Below are 19,299 nucleotides of genomic sequence, written 5' to 3'. Positions count from 1 at the left end.
CCTGTTGCAACAGATCAATAAAGGTCAGGCTTACTAGCTGCTTTGCTTCTCAATATTCTCTGGTTGGCCTCTGTTCTTTTCTCCTACCAATAGGGAACCTACGTTAGGACACTATATGGGCTTTTGGATACCCCATTAGGGAAAAGGGCAATTTTTGTTCACAACAACCGCCACTCCCCCTTGCTTGCCCTCCCCCCCAAGATGAAGGCTGCGCCTACCTGGTCTCCACTGTGAAGCGGTTGGCTTTGTTCACCAGCCCCCCCTCGAGCCCGGGGCCATAGGCTCGGACACGGCTGGGGTCGCAGCCCTCGGTGACCCCCACTCGGAAGGGGCTCTTGGGGACAGGGACGTCGTCATAGGTGACTTCCACCAGGTGCACACCTGAGAAGGACGAGAATCAGGCACAAGTGATAAAGCACACGGAGTAAGCGAGGAAGCTGACTCTTTAATAATAATAATAATATTTTTTAATTTATTTTTCTATATATTTATAGAAGCTAACAACAAATTTAAAACACTTAATTGTAAAAGCGGCATAAAATACAGTATAAAAACATGAATAACAATAAAATTCAAAAATCAATTTAGGGAAAATAAGCATTAGATAATCCCCAGGGCTAGCTGGCTGAATTGGTCCTACTTGGGCCAGCGAGGAGACCAGGGGAGAATTAGCCGTGTGATCCCAGAGCGGGGGATCTTCATAAAAGGGGAGGGGGAGGGAAGAGAAGGAAAATAAAAAATCAGGTTGAATCCAAATTGAAAGCCAGACAGAATAGTTCTGTCTTACAGGCCCTGCGGAAGGAGGTTAAATCCTGCAGGGCCCTGGTTTCATGGGACAGAGCATTCCACCAGGTCGGAGCCATCACTGAGAAGGCCCTGGCCCTGATGGAGGATAGTCTGACTTCCTCAGGGTCCTCTAAACCAGTGTTTCCCAACCGGTGTTCCGCGGCACACTGGTGTGCCGTGAGACCTTGCCTGGTGTGCCGTGGGAGGGAGGCGGGAGAGGCGGCGCCCGAGATCGCTTCTCCCCACCGCCCCTTGCTTCAAAAGAGGTCCGGGGACAGCGGGAAGCGCTTCGCGCTGCCCCCGGACCTCTTTTGAAGCAAGGCTTTGCGGGGAGAAGCGATCTCCCCGCAGCCCCTTGCTTCAAAAGAGGTCCGGGGGCAGCGGGAAGCGCAGCGCTTCTTCCCCGCTGCCCCCGGACCTCTTTTGAAGCAAGGGGCTGCGGGGAGATCGCTTCTCCCGCTGCTCCGAAGCGGGGCGGGGGGGCGGGAACACCTGCCCCAGCCGCCCCGCTTCGGAACGCTGCTCCGAAGCGGGGCGGGGGGGCGGGAACACCTGCCCCAGCCGCCCCGCTTCGGAACGCTGCTCCGAAGCGGGGCGGGGGGGCGGGAACACCTGCCCCAGCCGCCCCCCTTCGGAACGCTGCTCCGAAGCGGGGCGGGGGGGCGGGAACACCTGCCCCAGCCGCCCCGCTTCGGAACGCTGCTCCGAAGCGGGGCGGGGGGGCGGGAACCTCGCACCCCGCCGCCGGGCATCTGAACGAGGTCCTGGACCTCTTCTGAAGGCAGGCGGGGGCAAAAGTCTTTGCTCCCCCCGCCTGCCTTCCCGGGACAGCGGAGACTTCTCCGCTGCCCCGGGCGATCTTAAAATGCTGGCGGGCGGGAGCGAAGCGTTCGCTGCCGACCCCCAGCATTTTAAAATCTCCTCGGGGCAGCGGAGACTTCGCTCCCGCCCGCCAGCATTTTAAAATCGCCCCGGGACAGCAGGGGCTTTTAAAATGCTGGCGGTCGGCAGCAAAGCCCTCCTGTCCCCGGAGCTTGCGGGGCGGGAGGTGGGAAGAAGGGCTTTTCTTCCCACCGCCAGCCTTCAGAACAGCCTTCTGAAGGCTGGCAGTGGGAAGAAAAGCCCTTGTCCCCCCCCCCCCCCCAGCCTTCAGAAGAGGTCGGGGGACAGACTGTCCCCGGACCTGGTCTGAAGGCGGTTTCCCTAGGAACGCATTAATTGATTTTCAATGCATTCCTATGGGAAACCGTGCATCGCAAGACGAAAAACTCGCAAGACGAAGAGACTTGCGGAACGAATTAATTTCGTCTTGCGAGGCACCACTGTACTTTTTATATAGTCAATATAGGCACAGAGTTAATTTTTTTAACATTTTCTAATGGTGGTGTGCCTCGAGATTTTTTTCATGAAAGAAGTGTGCCTTTGCCCAAAAAAGGTTGGGAAACACTGCTCTAAATTATGGTTATTCATGGACCTTAAGGTCCTCTGCGGGGCAGACCAGGAGAGGCCGTCCCGTAAAGCGGGAAACTTTGTTCCTGCGTCTGAGAGTGGATGCCACCTACATAAGGAAGCCCCCTACATAAGGAAGAAACCTTTGCTAAAACGGATTGGCAAAACTAATAATAATAATAATAATAATAATAATAATAATAATAATAATAATAATAATAATATAAAATTTTACTTGTACGCCGCCCTCCCCAGCCGATGCCAGGCTCAGAGCGGCTAACATCATACAAATAACACAGTACAGTCATTCCTTGGGTTACAGACGCTTCAGGTTGCGTTTTTCGGGTTACGGACCGCCGAAACCCGGAAGTACCACCCACAGGTCACCCTTAGCAGACTCCTCCTGACGCCGCCACTGCTAGCCACTGCCCCTGGCTTCCAGAGCTTTCTCCAGCACCAACCAGGGCACCTGTATGGCACTGAGCCCGATGGGATTTGTTGTCCAAAGTGGCATTCCGAAACATCTGGCGCTCACCTGGCTGGCCAAGGCCTGCCTGGCACGTGCCATCAGGGCGTGGAAGGGGATTAGAGGTGAAGGGAGACCAGGAAATTCTTACCGTCCTCGTAGGGGGTATACTGGACGCGGTAGGTGCCATCCGCGTTGTCAGTGACATACGTGTCCGTCTTGGCGCCCGAGGGGTTGATGACGCGCACCTTGGTGTGGCTGCCCCCGGTCTTGGTCAGCGAGCGGGCGTCGACCGTGAAGTCGGTGGTGACCTCACGCAGAACACCTGGGGAGACGTGGGCAGTAGATGTTATTTCTCTTTATTTTTTTTACTGAATCTGCAGACCACCCTTTGTCCGTAGATCTCGGGACAGTTCACAGCATAAAAATATGAGCTCAGTGGGTTCGAGCTCAATGTTGGGTGAAAGATCCCTGCCTTGGAATCCTGCAGAGGTGTCAGGCTTCAGGGAAACCGATCCCTCCCCCGGTGGCAGTGAATAAGCAGATCAAACGAAAGGAGTGTTTGTACCCGTTAGTTTCTTTCATAATCACAGCGGGAGACAAAGGAATGCATATCCCTCTAGAAACGGCGTTGCTCCCAGTAAAGGTTTGCACCCTACGTCCCCATTAATCTACGTCACTCCTATGTCGAGTAATCCGAGCTTGTTGCTCTCTGTTCTATCACTCTCAGAGCCTGTATAGTCTTAGGCAAAGGGGGTAAAGAATGCTGTCCAAGCTCTCATAACTTATATATAGCATTTCTTATTACAGTGGTGCCCCGCAAGACGAATGCCTTGCAAGACGAAAAACTCGCTAGACGAAAGGGTTTTCCGTTTTTTGAGTCGTTCCGCAAGACGAATTTCCCTATGGGCTTGCTTCGCAAGACGAAACGTCTTGCAAGTTCTTGCGAGTTTGTTTCCTTTTTCTTTAAGCCGCTAAGCCGTTAATAGCCGCTAAACCGCTAAGCCGCTAATAGCCGCTAAACCGCTAAGCCGCTAATAGCCGCTAATAGCCGTGCTTCGCAAGACGAAAAAACTGCAAGACGAAGAGACTCGCGGAATGGATTAATTTCGTCTTGTGAGGCACCACTGTATATGATTTGAAAAACTCCTATGCACCTTTATTTTCCCATAATTAAGATAGCCAGGCCACCCAAAACGGGTGTCATGACCTTCTAGATCTAAAATATCCCCCTTTTTTAATAAACACCAATCTTTCAACCAGAGGCTTTCAACCAATCTTTCAACCATGAGGCTTCGTAATATGTGTTTCCTCTTCTAGCTGTTCCTCACCCAGTATTTCCCAGCTTTCCCCCTCTGGACTATGCCCCTCTTCAAACCACTGTTCTAAATCCATACTGTCCTCCTGCCCTTGGGAAGGTTCAGGAGAAGGAGGGGCAGTTCCCACCATTCCTCCTCAGTCCAGGCACTGAAAAAGGGGTTGGACTGGATGCCCCCTGTGGTCCCTTAAGGCAAAGGTAAAGGGACCCCTGACCATTAGGTCCAGTCGTGACCGACTCCGAGGTTGGGGTGCTCATCTTGCTTTACTGGCTGAGGGAGCCAGCGATTATCCGCAGTTTTTCCAGGTCATGTGGCCAGCAGGACTAAGCCGCTTCTGGCGAACCAGAGTAGCGCACGGAAATGCCGTTCACCTTCCTACCAAAGCGGTACCTATTTATCTACTTGCACTTCGTGCTTTCGAACTGCTAGGTTGGCAGGAGCAGGGACTGAGAAACGGGAGCTCACCCCGTCATTGCGGGGATTCGAACCGCCGACCTTCCGATCAACTCTGTGGTTTAACCCACAGCGCCACCCGCGTCCCTTGTGGTCCCTTACAACTCTGCAATTCCACGATCCCGCAAAGGATACCTCTCGGCTCCACTCCCGGCCCGAAGACCTTGACGTTGCTGGTGTCCACCGCGGGGTCGACGTTGACGCGCGCCGGGAACTTGGGGACGGGGTGGCCGCCATATTTGATGGTGATGGTGTAGGTGCCCGGGAAGGACGGGATGTAGGTGATGCTGTAGGTGCCGTCGCTGTTGTTCTGGATTAGCACCTCGGCCTTGACGCCCGAGTCCGAGATGATCTCGATGGTGAGCTCTGCCTCGCCCGCCTTGGAGCAGTCCACCATGAAGGTCGCCACCTCACCCACCTTGCCGTGCTCCAGGCCTGGCCCGCTGGCCGTCACCTTGGACGGGTCGAAGACGGGCTTGATGTCTGCCTTGAAGGGCGAGCCGGGGATGTGGGCGTCCGCAAAGAGGATGTTGATGGCGTACTCGCCGGGCTCGGTGGGCAGGTAGGAGACGGAGCAGGAGCCGTCGCCGTTGTCCTGGCACTCGATCTTGGCCTCGCAAGGACCCTCCACCGTCAAGCCCAGGCCCCCCATGCCAGCCCCCTTGGTGTCGATGGTGAAGGGGGCCGGCTTCCCCACAAAACCGCCCTTCAGCCCAGGGCCGTAGGCGCACACCTGGAAGGGAGCAAACGGGATTGGGGAAGGTTAGTAACTCAGATACAGTGGTACCTCAGGTTACATACGCTTCAGGTTACATACGCTTCAGGTTACAGACTCTGCTAACCCAGAAATAGTGCTTCAGGTGAAGAACTCTGCTTCAGGATGAGAACAGAAATCGTGCTCCAGTGGCGCGGGAGCAGCAGGAGGCCCCATTAGCTAAAGTTGTACCTCAGGTTTAGAACAGTTTCAGGTTAAAAACGGACCTCCGGAACGAATTATGTACTTAACCTGAGATACCACTGTATAATAATAATAATAATAAATATTTATTTATACCCCGCCCTCCCCGGCCAGAGCTGGGCTCAGGGCGGCTAACACCAGTAAAATTACAGTAGAAACATAATGGGGGGGGGGCAATTTAAAATACAGGTTAAAATGCAATTTACAATGCAGCCTCATTTTAATAGTAGCCCATAAGGGGAGGGAAACATAAAGGTCAGACCGAATTCAAACCAAAGGCCAGGCGGAACAGTTCTGTCTTGCAGGCCCTGCGGAAAGATGTCAAGTCCCGCAGGGCCCTGATCTCTTGTTACAGAGCATTCCACCAAGTTGGGGCCAGTACTGAAAAGGCCCTGGCCCTAGTTGAGACCAATCTAACCACCTTGCGGCTTGAGACCTCCAAAGTGTTGTCATTCGTGGACCTTAAGGTCCTCTGCGGGGCAGACCATATAGGTAGCATTGTTATCAATCTACGACGGGGTGGAAGGCTCACAGGCCAGGAAGGACTTGCTCAAAAATTGATTGACAGCTGCACGAATTATGATAGCTAGGCAGTGGAAGGGGCAATCTAAAATGGAGGAATGGTACAAAGAGGTGTGGGATATAGCTATTAACGAGAAATTAACACGTGCCACGCTAATCTTCTCTGTATCGTTCCAATTTTAGTATATGTGCTGCCGAAGCTTGTAGCGGGATTACAAGAAGTTTTGTAAGGAAGAACATGTGAAATATTGCAAGGAAAGCTATGAAGAGAGTTATTAGTTAAGATAATTAAAAGTAATACTGAAATTAAGAAATGTAAATTAAGTGGGAAAGATTGGAAAACTTTCAGATGTGACTGATGGAAGTCAAAGAATTGTATAAGATATGAAATTATGTGAAATGATTGTTGAAAATGATATGTTAAAATTATATATATATATGAAGGATAAATTAACATGTGCCATTAAAGTAAGAGAGGGAATATGCGGAAGTAATGATTTTCAGGAGGTACGGAAGGGTGTTTGCAGAATTCGTACTATTAAAACGGAAAAGGGTCTAACCATCGCAAAAGGTGTTGAAATTTCGGGAGGTTGGATAGTTACAATGGAACGGTATCAGGGGTGAGGTGCACTTTTTCATTCTTATTTGGTGTTTTTACACGAGTAGAAGGTGAGCTTTTATTTAAAATGCATCTCTGGGTTATTTGTGGGGCATAGGAATTCATTCATTATTTTTTCCAAAATATAGTCCGGCCCCCCACAAGGTCTGAGGGACAGTGGACCGGCCCCCTGCTGAAAAAGTCTGCTGACCCCCGATCTAGACCCCTATCTACCCTCTGTGCTCACCTTGGATGGGTCTGGGGGCATGACAGCCTCGACAGCAAAAGGGCTGCCCGGCACCGGGTGCCCGTCGTAGGTGATGTCCACTTTGTAGGGCCCCTCCTCGGGCGGCATGTATTTCACGGTGTGGATGTCGTTGGCGCTGCCCGTCTCCACCTTGCAAGGGATGGGGCGGCGGGAGGGCGAGCTGATCTTCACGTCCACCTGCCCTTGGCCCCCGGCTCCCTTCGTGTTGATGGCAAATTCCTGGTCGCGACCCACGTCCACCTCTGCGGGGAGGGCAGAAAAGAGTTGGTTGGGAGAGGGACATTAGGAAGACAAGAGGATTTTAGCCACAAGAGAGTGGAGCACAGTGCCTTTGCAGGACCTCAGCAGCCAGGCGAGAGAAAACTTGCTAGACATGAGCTGCTACGTTGACCAGGACTGCCAACTTGGCCCCATGACCGTGGCTGCCATGGAGCGTGCAAGACCCTGGCACTGAAATTTGTGGGTGCCTGGTTCCTTTTATAGGGAATTTTGTGGGTGCTCGGGCACCCAGTGCCCCACGGATTTGGCACCTATGCCAGGTAGCTCAACCCAATGCATAATAATAGTAATAATAATAATAATAATTTATTATTTGTATCCCGCCCATCTGGCTGGGTTTCCCCAGCCACTCTGGGCGGCTTCCAACAAAGATTAAAAATACAATAGTCTGTTAAACATTAAAAGTTTCCCTAAACAGGGCTGCCTTCAGATGTCTTCTAAATGTCAGCTGGTTGTTTATCTCTTTGACTTCTGGTGGGAGGGCATTCCACAGGGCGGGTGCCACCACCAAGAAGGCTCTCTGCCGGGTTCCCTGTAACTGGGCTTCTCGCAGGGAGGGAACTACCAGAAGGCCCTCGGAGCTGGACCTCAGTGTCCGGGCTGGACGATGGGGGTGGAGACGCTCCTTCAGGTATACTGGACCGAGGCCGTTTAGGGGTTTCAAGGTCAGCACCAGCACTTTGAATTGTGCTCGGAAACATACTGGGAGCCAATGTAGGTCTTTCAAGACTGGTGTTATGTGGTCTTGGCGGCCGCTCCCAGTCACCAGTCTAGCTGCCGCATTCTGGATTAGTTGTAGTTTCCGGGTCACCTTCACAGGTAGCCCCACGAAGAGCGCATTGCAGTAGTCCAAGCGGGAGATAACCAGAGCATGCACCACTCTGGCGAGACAGTCCGCGGGCAGGGAGGGTCTCATCCTGTTTACCAGATGGAGCTGGCAGACAGCTGCCCTGGACACAGAACTGACCTGCGCCTCCATGGACAGCTGTGAGTCCAAAATGGACTGTTTACATAACAGTAAACCCCACTGATACCAGCGAGGCTTAATCCGAAGTATATAAAGGGCCATATGAGCTTTGGATATTTTACCTCCCCTGTTTTTCTGAACTCTACATTCTTCCCAGATCAGCTGTGTAGGAAAAGGCGGAGGGGTAGACTTCAAGCTCAAAGGGGAGGAGCCTAAAGTTTATTTAAGATTTTCCAGCATTGGCAGTCAAGTCACACTGGAGTGCCAATCACCCTGTAGGGCACAGACCAGCCTCCCCAAGCCGAAGCTGGCCCTTACTGGTCCCTGCCCCCCTTGACCCCTTGACCCCACTTACTGTTGTTGAGCCCTTGCACTTTGACCTTGCTAAGGTCCAGGGGCGGCGCCACGTTCACCGGGAAGGGGCTCTTGGGAATGGGGTCCCCGCCGTACGTCACGGTCACCGCCATGTTGCCCTAAGTCGCAGGAGAGAAGAGATCAGCGTCAGACATGCAAAAGGATACAGGATGGGAGCTGAATTCGCCTTGTTGGTCTGCATCGCCAACGCAGCCGAACGGCGGAACTCCCTGCCACATGAGACACCAAATTGGGTGGCTTCGAAAGAGAGGCTCTCGATGCCTGCTAGACACCATGGCTGGGGAGCGCGCTGGACAGAGGGCGGGGGGCACGCGGTCCTACTAACCTGTTGCACGGCCGTGTACTTGACGGTGTAAGAGTAGTCGTGGTTGTCGATTATCTCAAAGTCCCGCACAACCTCTCCCTTGGTGGCGCCGGCAAAGTGGACGTCCAGCTTGGCTTTGCCAGCCCCCTTGGTGAAGACCGTGAAGTGGGTGGGCTTCCCGACCTCCACCCCTGAGAAGGAAAGGACACAGCAGGGCAGAGACCCTCAGTCCTCTGGCGCCAGTCTTCCCCCCTTGCAGGAAACCAAGGAGGGCACCCCCCATAGCTTCTCTGCTCAGCCTGCAGCTTCCTGAACCGAGGATTAAGGCCATGGCTGCGACCCTCCCCACCAAACACCACCCCATAGGACCTTCTCGGCTGCAGTATCTGGCTGCAGAGAGACAAAGGTACCTATGTCATGCATGCTTTAGTTGAGATTCCCGCATTGCAGGGGGTTGGACTAGATGGCCCCTAGATGGCCCCTTCGAACTCTACAATTCTTTTTTTACATTTTATTAAATTGCAGCAAATTCCAATACATAAGGTCAGTGAGAAGGAGGAGGATTGGTTTGAGAAGATATTGAATTATTTAAGGTAGTCTGTATGCGAGTATAAAGGGACCCTGACCATTAGATCCAGTCATGACCGACTCTGGGGTTGCGGCGCTCATCTCGCTTTACTGGCCGAGGGAGCCGGCGTACAGCTTCCGGGTCATGTGGCCAGCATTACTAAGCCGCTTCTGGCGAACCAGAGCAGCGCACGGAAACGCCGTTTACCTTCCCGCCGGAGCGGTACCTATTTATCTACTTGCACTTTGACATGCTTTCGAACTGCTAGGTTGGCAGGAGCAGGGACCGAGCAACGGGAGCTCACCCCGTCGCAGGGATTTGAACCGCCGACCTTCTGATCGGCAAGCCTCAGGCTCTGTGGTTTAACCCACAGCGCCACACGCATCCCCTGTATGGGAGTATATTGTATTTAAAAATGGGGTATCAGAGTTTTGGGGGGGGCTAACCAGGCTGGGATAGTTGGGATATCAGCCTTGTTGGGTTATGAATGTTTTATGTAGATTTTCAATTTTGTTGTTCTCTATGGGACAATGACAATAAAGATATCGTATTGTCCCTGGTCCCCATGAGATCTCTAGGCGGGGCTGCACTCTCGGAGGCGATCTTTTGGGGTGGGACTCCCCCTCTGCCCCCCCCCACCTCTCCTTGGCCGCTGCTCACCTGTCCGGCTGAGTCCAGGCCCCTCTGCCTTCACCTTGGTGGCATCGTGCGATGGGTCTACCTTGATGTGGAAAGGGCTGATGGGGATCTCCTGGAAAAAGAAAGAAACAGGATGAGCAAAGATCACATCTCTCCCCCGCAAGATCATGCGCTCTATCTACCCTTTGGCCTCTGGTGGCAGGAACAGGCAGAGACGCCCCCTCTCTCCTTCCACATATTCCCCACACACACCTATCTTCAGAAAAAAGGGGTGTCCGGCGCTTAAGATTGCCCAGGTGCTGAAGGGAGGATTCTGGGGTGGCCTGTGTCCCCATAATCAGTGTGGGATTTATGTAGAAACTAAGCAAGCTATAGTTTAGGGCCCCACTCTCTTGGGGGCCCCCAAAAAATTAAAGGAAAATGGGTGAGTGTTAATACACCCTTGCAAATTCCCTCCACCAGTGCTCATTATCTTTATTACTTTAAGGTTCTTATTTGCATTGCAATTCATGTGTCAGTACCTTACTTCTTTTATTATAAGAGAATAACCTAAGGCCCGGGGGCCGGATCCGGCCCAATCGCCTTCTCAATCCGGCCCGCGGACGGTCTGGGAATCAGCGTGTTTTTACATGAGTAGAATGTGTGCTTTTATTTAAAATGCATCTGTGGGTTATTTGTGGGGCATAGGAATTCGTTCATTTCCTCCCCAATAATATAGTGCAGCCCATCACATGGTCTGAGGGATGCTGGACCGGCCCACGGCTGAAAAAGGTTGCTGACCCCTGTTATACTTTAATATATTCAAGATCAGCTTTACAAGTTTAGTCCAAACATATCAGCATGTGATCTTTTAGAGCAGTGTTTACTCATATATTCTCTGTATACCTCCTTTTCTTTACTCCCTTCTGTCTTTATTCCTTTTTTCTATTTGTTTATTTGTTTCTTAAGTGTCTGTATGTTATTGCTCTGTATGCATGTCAAAATAAATAAGTAATAATTTAAAACAAAAAATTTAAAGGGGAAAAAAGCTGGATGTACATTTTCGAAATCTAAGACAAAAAACAAATTAAATAAAACCTACATACAGAAAGGTGCTTTGTGTTGTGTAGGCTCCTATGATGTAAGTCATGGGCCCCGTCTGCTAGCCTGTTCCCTAAAATATCACTGGTTTGCCCCTTTCTATATATAGGGTGCCTGCATTCTGCATGGACTGGTTGCACTGCAACATGTGCAAATGGCTTGAGATACCTATTAGGTCCATCAATTACCATATAGCACATATTCAACACAAAAATCAGCGACCATTTGTTGTTGGCAAAGGACAGCTGGACATAGAAAGGGCCCCATTACCTTCAGTAGTTTAGGGACTCATCAAACTGAAATCCGGCCCTGCAAGGACAGAATGAATGACCACATGCCATGGAGCATGGGTAGGCAAACTAAGGCTCGGGGGCTGGATCCGGCCCAATCGCCTTCTCAATCCGGCCCGTGGATGGTCTGGGAATCAGCATGTTTTTACATGAGTAGAAGGTGTGCTTTTATTTAAAATGCACCTCTGGGTTATTTGTGGGGCATAGGAATTCGTTCATTTCTTTTTTTCAAAATATAGTCCGGCCCCCCACAAGGTCTGAGGGACGGTGGACCGGCCTACGGCTGGAAAAGGTTGCTGACCCCTGCTCTAAGCCTACCAGTGATTCCACCAGGAATTAAGCCCCCCCCCTCGCCCCTTTCGCTTCCTTTTACCTGGTTGGCAAAGAGGACCATGATGGTGTAGCGCCCAGGACCGGGTGGGGTGTATTTGACGGTGAAGGTGTCATTGTCATTCTTGATGATGTCAAAGTCGATGTCGGCTTCCACCGGTCCCACAACGCCGGGGGCACATTTTATACCGATGCTGACGTCCCCTGCAAAGACAGCCAAGGAGGGGCATGACAAATGAGATGCGCCAAAGGCGGCCGAGGGCCGAACTCTGGTCTGCACCCAGGGGTGCTGGTCCCAAATGGTCATGGGTGGGCAGGCCCTACAGAAACCGTCTCCCTAAGCCCCACCCTTGTTCCCCCCTGCTGCCCCAAATCCTATGATTCCATTATTCTACCTTCATTGTATTATTATTGTCGTTATTATTACAGTCGTACATCGGCTCCCAAACGCCTTGGGAGTTGAACGTTCCGGCTCCCGAACGATCGAAAACCGGAAGTGAGTGTTCTGGTTTTCAAACGTTTTTCTGGAAGCCGAACGTCCAGCGCGGCTTCAGCTGTTGTTTCCGGTGCGCCTGAAATCAATCGGAAGCCACACCTTGGTTTCTGAACGTTTCAGAAGTTGAACAGATTTCCGGAACAGATTCTGTTTGACTTCAGAGGTACGTCTCTACAGTGGTAACTTTGGTTGCGGATGGGACCCGTTCCGGAGCTCCCGTCGGGTCCCAAGGTTTCTGGAACCGGAGGGACCACTTCTGCACATGCGCATGACCTGGTAGAGCGCCTCTGCACATGCCACACAGGCAAACCACCTCCAGGTTTGCCTCTTTCGGAACCCAAAGTTTACGTTACCCGAGGGTAACATAAGCTGAGCTGCTAGTGTATTCGTACATGTTTTTAGGACCCACCTTTCGCAATTGGAAGTTGTTTTTAATACTGGGTTTTAAAGTTGACCGGGACGCAGGTGGCACTGTGGGTTAAACCACAGAGTCTAGGGCTTGCCGATCAGAAGGTTGGCGGTTCGAATCCCCGCGACGGGGTGAGCTCCCGTTGCTTGGTCCCTGCTCCTGCCAACCCAGCAGCTCAAAAGCATGTCAAAGTGCAAGTAGATAAATAGGTACCGCTCCGGCGTTTGTGTGCGCTGCTCTGGTTCGCCAGAAGCGGCTTAGTCATGCTGGCCACATGACCCGGAAGCTGTACGCTGGCTCCCTTGGCCAATAAAGCCAGATGAGCGCGCAACCCCAGAGTCGTTCACAACTAGACCTAATGGTCAGGGGTCCCTTTACCTTTACCTTTAAAGTTGTGACCCTGCTGCAAGACCTTAAGCTTAGATAAGTTAATATCATTTAGTGCTTTTTTTCTTTAAAAAATGTTTAGGGGTACTCTCCTAAAGGTAAAGGGACCCCTGACCATTAGGTCCAGTTGCGGATGACTCTGGGGTTGCAGCGCTCATCTCGCTTTACTGGCCGAGGGAGCCGGCGTACAGCTTCCGGGTCATGTGGCTAGCAGGACTAAGCCGCTTCTGCCAAACCAGAGCAGCGCACAGAAAAGCCGTTTACCTTCCCGCCAGAGTGGTACCTATTTATCTACTTGCACTTTGACGTGCTTTCGAACTGCTAGGTTGGCAGGAGCAGGGACCAAGCAACGGGAGCTCACCCCGTCGCGGGGATTCGAACCGCCGACCTTCTGATTGGCAAGTCCTAGGCTCTGTGGCTTACCCCACAGCGCCACCCGCGTCCCCTCATTTTCATATTGAAATACTGCTTCTCAGCGAGGCCAAACTTAGGTTCACAACATGTTTAGGGGTGTGTGTATCCCTGGATACCCCCCCCCCCCGGAAAAAAGCAGTGATATTGATATTAAATCATAACAACAGCAACGCAACCCTTCTTGAAATCCGAACAAAGCCCCAGAGAAAAGTGGAACAGGCTCTCCTTCCTTGGAGGTTTTTAAGCAGAAGTTGGGCAGCTGTCTGTCATGGAGGTTTTAGCCGAGATTCCTGCATTGCGGCGGGTTGGACTAGATGACCCCGGGGTCCCTAACTCTATGATTCGATTATTCTAACAGCTGATGGGGAGCAGATGACTCCTAAGTCAGGATGCCCCAGAAACTAACCAGCTGAGCACCGTGGTGCTAAGGTCCTGGATCAAGCCCTCCCAGATTCCTCAAACACCTTCCCTGCCCTTAGACTCCAGAGAAATGCTGCCAGCCTGTGTCGACAATATTGGGCTCGGCTGACCAATGGCTCTGACCCCGGATCAAAGCAGCTTCCTTTTGAGTCATGACACTCCTCTGAGGATACTGACCTTGCCCTGCCTCGCTGCAGTCCACCGTGAAGTACGTGGGCTCATTGGCCTTCAGACCCGTCTTCTCCACGCCAGGGCCATAGACCTTGACTTTGTCGGGGTGGCTGCCTTCGCCGACGGCCACCTGCGGGGAAGAAGAGAGAGGATTAACGCGAAAGGTTTAGGAGGGCGGTGTGACTTTCCGTAGGGACAGGAGGCGAAAGACAGTCTTGGGGAAGTGCATCGCGCAGTTAGCTTACGGAACTCGCTGCCACTAGATGTGGCGACGGACGCAAGATTAGGGAGCGATTAAAGAGGATTAGGCTAACATGTGGGAAATGAGAATTTGAACAGTTGCTGTTTGCCACCAGAGCTCAGTGGTGCCAGGTACTGGGGGCAGTGGACAGCGGAAGCTACTATAACACCAGTAAAGGTAAAGGGACCCCTGACCATTAGGTCCAGTCGTGACCGACTCTGGGGTTGTGGCGCTCATCTCGCTTTATTGGCCGAGGGAGCCGGCATACAGCATCCGGATCATGTGGCCGGCAGGACTAAGCCGCTTCTGGCAAATCAGAGCAGCGCACGGAAACGCCGTTTACCTTCCCGCCGGAGTGGTACCTATTTATCTACTTGTACTTTGACGTGCTTTCAAACGGCTAGGTTGGCAGGAGCAGGGACCGAGCAACGGGAGCTCACCCCATCGCGGGGATTCGAACCGCGACCTTCTGATCGGCAAGTCCTAGGCTCTGTGGTTTAACCCACAGCGCCACCCGCGTCCCATGACACCAGTACAGATAGCAAAAATGTACAAAACCGGGTCAAACCTGTGTTGGAAATGAAAAGAAAAGGAGGGGACTTTTTATCATATGTGGTGGGAATGTAGAAAAATTTTAAAAAATTGGGAAATGATATATAATGAATTGAAAAAAAAAATGTTTGAAATGACATTTGTAAAAAAAACCAGAAGCATTTTTGTTTGGGATTGTGGGACCTGCCAAGGAAAACCAAGAATATATTTATTTATTTATTCATGTATGCAACAACAGCGGCAAGAGTCTTGATAGCACAAGGATGGAAGAATGAGGAAACAAAAGAACAATGGCAAGAGAAATTGACGAACTACGCAGAGCTGGCTAAACTGACATACAAACTGCGAGGTAAGGACAACCGTGACTTTAAAGAAGAAGGGGAACTTTTCACAAATTACTTAAAAAGACAACAAAATGAGTTGGACTCCTTGGCAGGTTTTGAATAAACATACACAGATTGATTGATTGATTGATTGATTGATAACATGGTAGACAGATAATGTAAGGATCTGTATAATTTTTTAACATGCAGAGAATAATACGTGCTGAGAATTCAGAGAGGAGGAGCTGAGGGAAGTCTTTGGGGGAGGGTGGAAGTGTTTGGGGGGTGGGAAAAACAGGGAGAAAATAATGAAAATAATGAATATGATATGTTTTGATATGTTGTTATGTTGAAATTGCTAATAAAAACATTTATATATATATGCGCAGAGGAGGGCAACCCAGATGATCGAGGGTCTGGAAAACACGCCGGATGAGGAACGGTCGAAGGAGCCGGGTAAGTTTAACCCGGAGACCGAGAGGAGAGCCATCCTCAAATATCTGAAGGGCTGTCCCATCGAAGAGAGAGCAAGCTTGTTTTTCTGCTGCTCCGGAGGGTAGGATTCGAACCCGAGGCTTCAAGTTGCAAAGAAGGAGATTCCAGCTAAGCATTCGGAAGAACTTTCTGGCGGCAAGCACTGTCCGACAGTGGTCTTCCTTGAGAGGTGCTGGAATCTCCTTCCTTGGAAGTTTTTAAGCAGAATCACTTGCCAGGGGTTCATGACCTGCGATTCCCGCGTTGCAAAGCGGGGTTGGACTAGATGACCCCTGGGTCCCTTCAACAATTCTCTGCCGAACCCCACACTCACCCGGAAGGGGCTCTTGGGAACGTTGACTCCTCCCCAGCTGATGATGATGGTGTGCTTGATGGCCTTGGTGGGGACGTAGACGCAGGAGAAAGTGCCGTCACCGTTGTCCTTGATTTTGATGTCAATGGGGACGCCTTCTGCATCCTAGAAAGAAAAGGCGTCTCGTGTAAACAGCAGGCTGCCGGGTTCTCTCTCTCTGCCACCCTCTGGAGCGGCCAAGAAATGACTCTGGAAGTCTCATATGTGGAAATGGCAAGGCTAACCAAGGCTCCAAGGCTAACCAAGGGACCCCTGGCCATTAGGTCCAGTTGTGACTGACTCTGGGGTTGCGGCGCTCATCTCGCTTTACTGGCCGAGGGAGCCGGCGCACAGCTTCCGGGTCATGTGGCTAGCATGACTAAGCCGCTTCTGAGGAACCAGAGCAGTGCATGGAAATGCCGTTTACCTTCCCACCGAGAGGTATCTATTTATCTACTTGCATTTTTATGTGCTTTCGAACTGCTAGGTTGGCAGGAGCAGGGACTGAGCAACGGGAGCTCACCCCGTCGTGGGGATTCGAACCACCGACCTTCTGATCGGCAAGTCCTAGGCTCTGTGGTTTAACCCACAGCACCACCCGCGTCCCATAAAGGTAATTAGATGCACTTTTAAAAAGGAAGAGAAATTTTGGAAGCCACGGGGTGGAGTGGGGGGGGGGGAGTTTGGGTTTCAGGGAACCCTATAAAGGTACTGATATGAATGATATAATAATAATAATAATAATAATAATAATAATAATAATAATAATAATAATATATACACACACACACATACCCCGCCCATCTGGTTGGGTTTCCCCAGCCACTCTGGGCGGCTTCCAGCAAAACACTAAAATACAATAACCTATTAAACATTAAAAGCTTCCCTAAACAGGGCTGCCTTCAGATGTCTTCTAAAAGTCTGGTAGTTGTTGTTCTCTTTGACATCTGGTAGGAGGGAGTTCCATAGGGCAGGTGCCACCACCGAGAAGGCCCTCTGCCTGGTTCCCAGTAACCTCACTTCTCGCAGTGAGGGAACCGCCAGAAGGCCCTCGGTGCTGGACCTCAGTGTCTGGGCAGAACGATGGGGGTGGAGATGCTCCTTCAGATATACTGGACTGAGGCCGTTTAGGGCTTTAAAGGTCAGCACCAACACTTTGAATTGTGCTCGGAAACGTACTGGGAGCCAATGTAGGTCTTTCAGGACCGGTGTTACGTGGTCTCGGCGGACGGTCCCAGTCATCAGTCTAGCTGCCACATTCTGGATTAGTTGTAGTTTCTGGGTCACCTTCAAAGGTAGCCCCAGTTAGAGCGCATTGCAGTAGTCCGAACGGGAGATAACTAGAGCATGCACCACTCTGGCAAGACAGTCCGCGGGTGTGTGTGTGTGTGCAAAAAAATTGTTTTCTTTTTTAAACTTTGAAAATAAAATTTAAGAAAGAAAAGAAATTGTGCTGGAAATCGGGGACCAATGTCGGTTCAGGAAATAGCATCCCAGAGTGACCAGCTTTGCAAAAAACACAGAGGAGTCGTCAGTACATCTGGCTTGCCACTTACCTGGGCGTAGATCTTGAGTTCTGCTTTCCCTGCCCCTCTGGCGTCGATGGTGAACTCTGCCGGCTTGTTCACAATGCAGCCGACGGGTTCCAGCCCCGGACCGAAAGCTTTTACCTGGTGCAAAGAGGCAGAGGAGGGAGTTAGGGGAGCCGGGAGCAACCTCAGGGTGCTGTTTGACAACCATCAGGCGTCTGCACCTCCTGCAAAAGGTTGCAGTAAATGCTTTTGAATACCAGTTGCTGGAAACCGCAGGACGGGAGGGGGGTCTTGTGTTCGAATCCTGATTTGGCCACTATGAGATCAGGAAGCTGGACTGGGGGGGGGGGCGGGCATTGGCCTGGCCAAGAAGGCTCCCCTGTTTACTCCTTCCATCCAGGTTCTGATCCACAAGGAGTCTCGCAAGGAACCAAAGAACGTGATAGCGATTGGCACGGACGGTTACCTCCGACTGGGCCGACTGGGTAGCGCCTACCTTCTCTGGGAAGTACTCGTTGGTGGCAGGCAGGATGTGAGCGATGAAGGGGCTGTCCTTGATGTCCTCGTCGTCGCAGATCACGTGCACGGCGTACTCGCCCGGTTCAGTCGGCCAGTAGCGGACATCGCAAGAGCCGTCACCCTTGTCGTCGCATTCGATCTTGGCCTGAGAGGGACCCTCAATGGAGAAGCCTGCAGGGAAGGAGAGAGAGAGAGAGGGCAAAGGGTACACAGGTTAGGCTGAGAGCAGATCACCAAGCCACGGTTTCCTGGACTGGCCACAACCCACATCACTGTAGCACACCAAAAAGAAAGATTGGAACAAACGGAAGAGTTTAAAGCAAGAAAAGCGAGAGCCGTTTACATGCTCTGTGCAGAATATTTTTTTCTTGCTTCCCCCCTTTAAAAACTAGGTGCGTCTTATGGTCAGGTGCGTCTTACGGAGCGAAAAATATGGCAGTCCCCTTTTAAAGTCAGCCAAGTTGGTGGCCCTCGATGCCCCCTATGGAAGGGAGTTCCATAGATAAACCATGACCTTTGGCTTCCTTTTATGCGTCCTGGATAAAAAATGATTGTTTTGCAATCATTGTTTCCCCGATTTCTGTCTGCACACACCGCTTGAGTTTGCAATTCATGACAAAGCGTCATCTAAACCCCAAGCAATCGGGTGTTGCAGATAACGTCAATGTTTCATCCCAAATTAAGCAACCCAAAAAGCCTGAGCGCTCCTGAAAATTACTAGAGTTTGCTTCACTGGTGTTTCACAGTGGTGGCTCCAAACACACCTCCAGCCCAAGCCACCTCGCCCCCGCTGTGACTTACCAAGGGTGCCCACTTCTGTGCCAATGGCCTCGACAACAAAATCTGCCGACTTGCCCACCACGCCAGTCTCCAAGCCAGGGCCCCAGGCCCTGACCTTCTGCACTCCAGCCTCTGGACCCACCAGCACCTCAAAGGGACTGGAGGGGGGGGGAGAAAAACAGTTAAGTCCATGCCACACCAAGATTGGGAGCCAGTCTTGAAAGCTGGAACCAGCCACCCTAGACTCCACGAGCGCCCTAAAGGAAACTCAAATTGAGTTTTGTTCCATAAAAACACGTGCAAAAGATTTTTCTCTTTTTGCAGAATTCATAGAACACCCATGGAATTGTAGAGTTGAACACTATCTAGTCCTCCTGGGCTGCAGAGAGTTCACCAGACATTTCCCTTATCAAGGAAATGTTGTTGTATATACTGCCCTTCATCAAAAGATCTCAGGAATTTGTTTGAAAATGGGAGGTTTTCAAAGAATATTTGAAATATAAATATAGTAGTTTAAACTCGGTTGCAGCATTCGAGGAACTTTAGTAACAGTTGAAAGGCAGATATAAGAATTAAGA

General features: G+C 51.2%; 1 protein-coding gene across 8 annotated transcripts in view; it reads right to left on the bottom strand.

Annotated features, from left to right (window-relative positions):
- Positions 1–19,299, bottom strand: part of FLNC (filamin C) — a 115,383-nt gene that overhangs the window by 38,638 nt on the left and 57,446 nt on the right. For all 8 annotated transcript variants that reach the window (XM_077935393.1, XM_077935390.1, XM_077935391.1 and 5 more), the window contains 13 exons: positions 18,743–18,879; positions 17,919–18,112; positions 17,447–17,560; positions 15,873–16,016; positions 13,955–14,078; positions 11,695–11,855; positions 9,973–10,063; positions 8,766–8,935; positions 8,421–8,538; positions 6,799–7,061; positions 4,609–5,206; positions 2,853–3,026; positions 219–381 (listed from right to left, as the gene is read on the bottom strand). In XM_077935393.1, the coding sequence (XP_077791519.1) occupies positions 219–381; positions 2,853–3,026; positions 4,609–5,206; positions 6,799–7,061; positions 8,421–8,538; positions 8,766–8,935; positions 9,973–10,063; positions 11,695–11,855; positions 13,955–14,078; positions 15,873–16,016; positions 17,447–17,560; positions 17,919–18,112; positions 18,743–18,879 (2,451 nt within the window). The remainder of the gene's footprint in view (positions 1–218; positions 382–2,852; positions 3,027–4,608; positions 5,207–6,798; positions 7,062–8,420; positions 8,539–8,765; positions 8,936–9,972; positions 10,064–11,694; positions 11,856–13,954; positions 14,079–15,872; positions 16,017–17,446; positions 17,561–17,918; positions 18,113–18,742; positions 18,880–19,299) is intronic.

The sequence above is a fragment of the Podarcis muralis genome, chromosome 10 (genome assembly GCF_964188315.1).
Source record: "Podarcis muralis chromosome 10, rPodMur119.hap1.1, whole genome shotgun sequence".
In the NCBI taxonomy this organism is placed as follows: Eukaryota; Metazoa; Chordata; class Lepidosauria; order Squamata; family Lacertidae; genus Podarcis; species Podarcis muralis.
The sequence above is the reverse complement of the archived record's forward strand: the minus strand, read 5'-3'. Positions and strand labels throughout refer to the sequence as shown.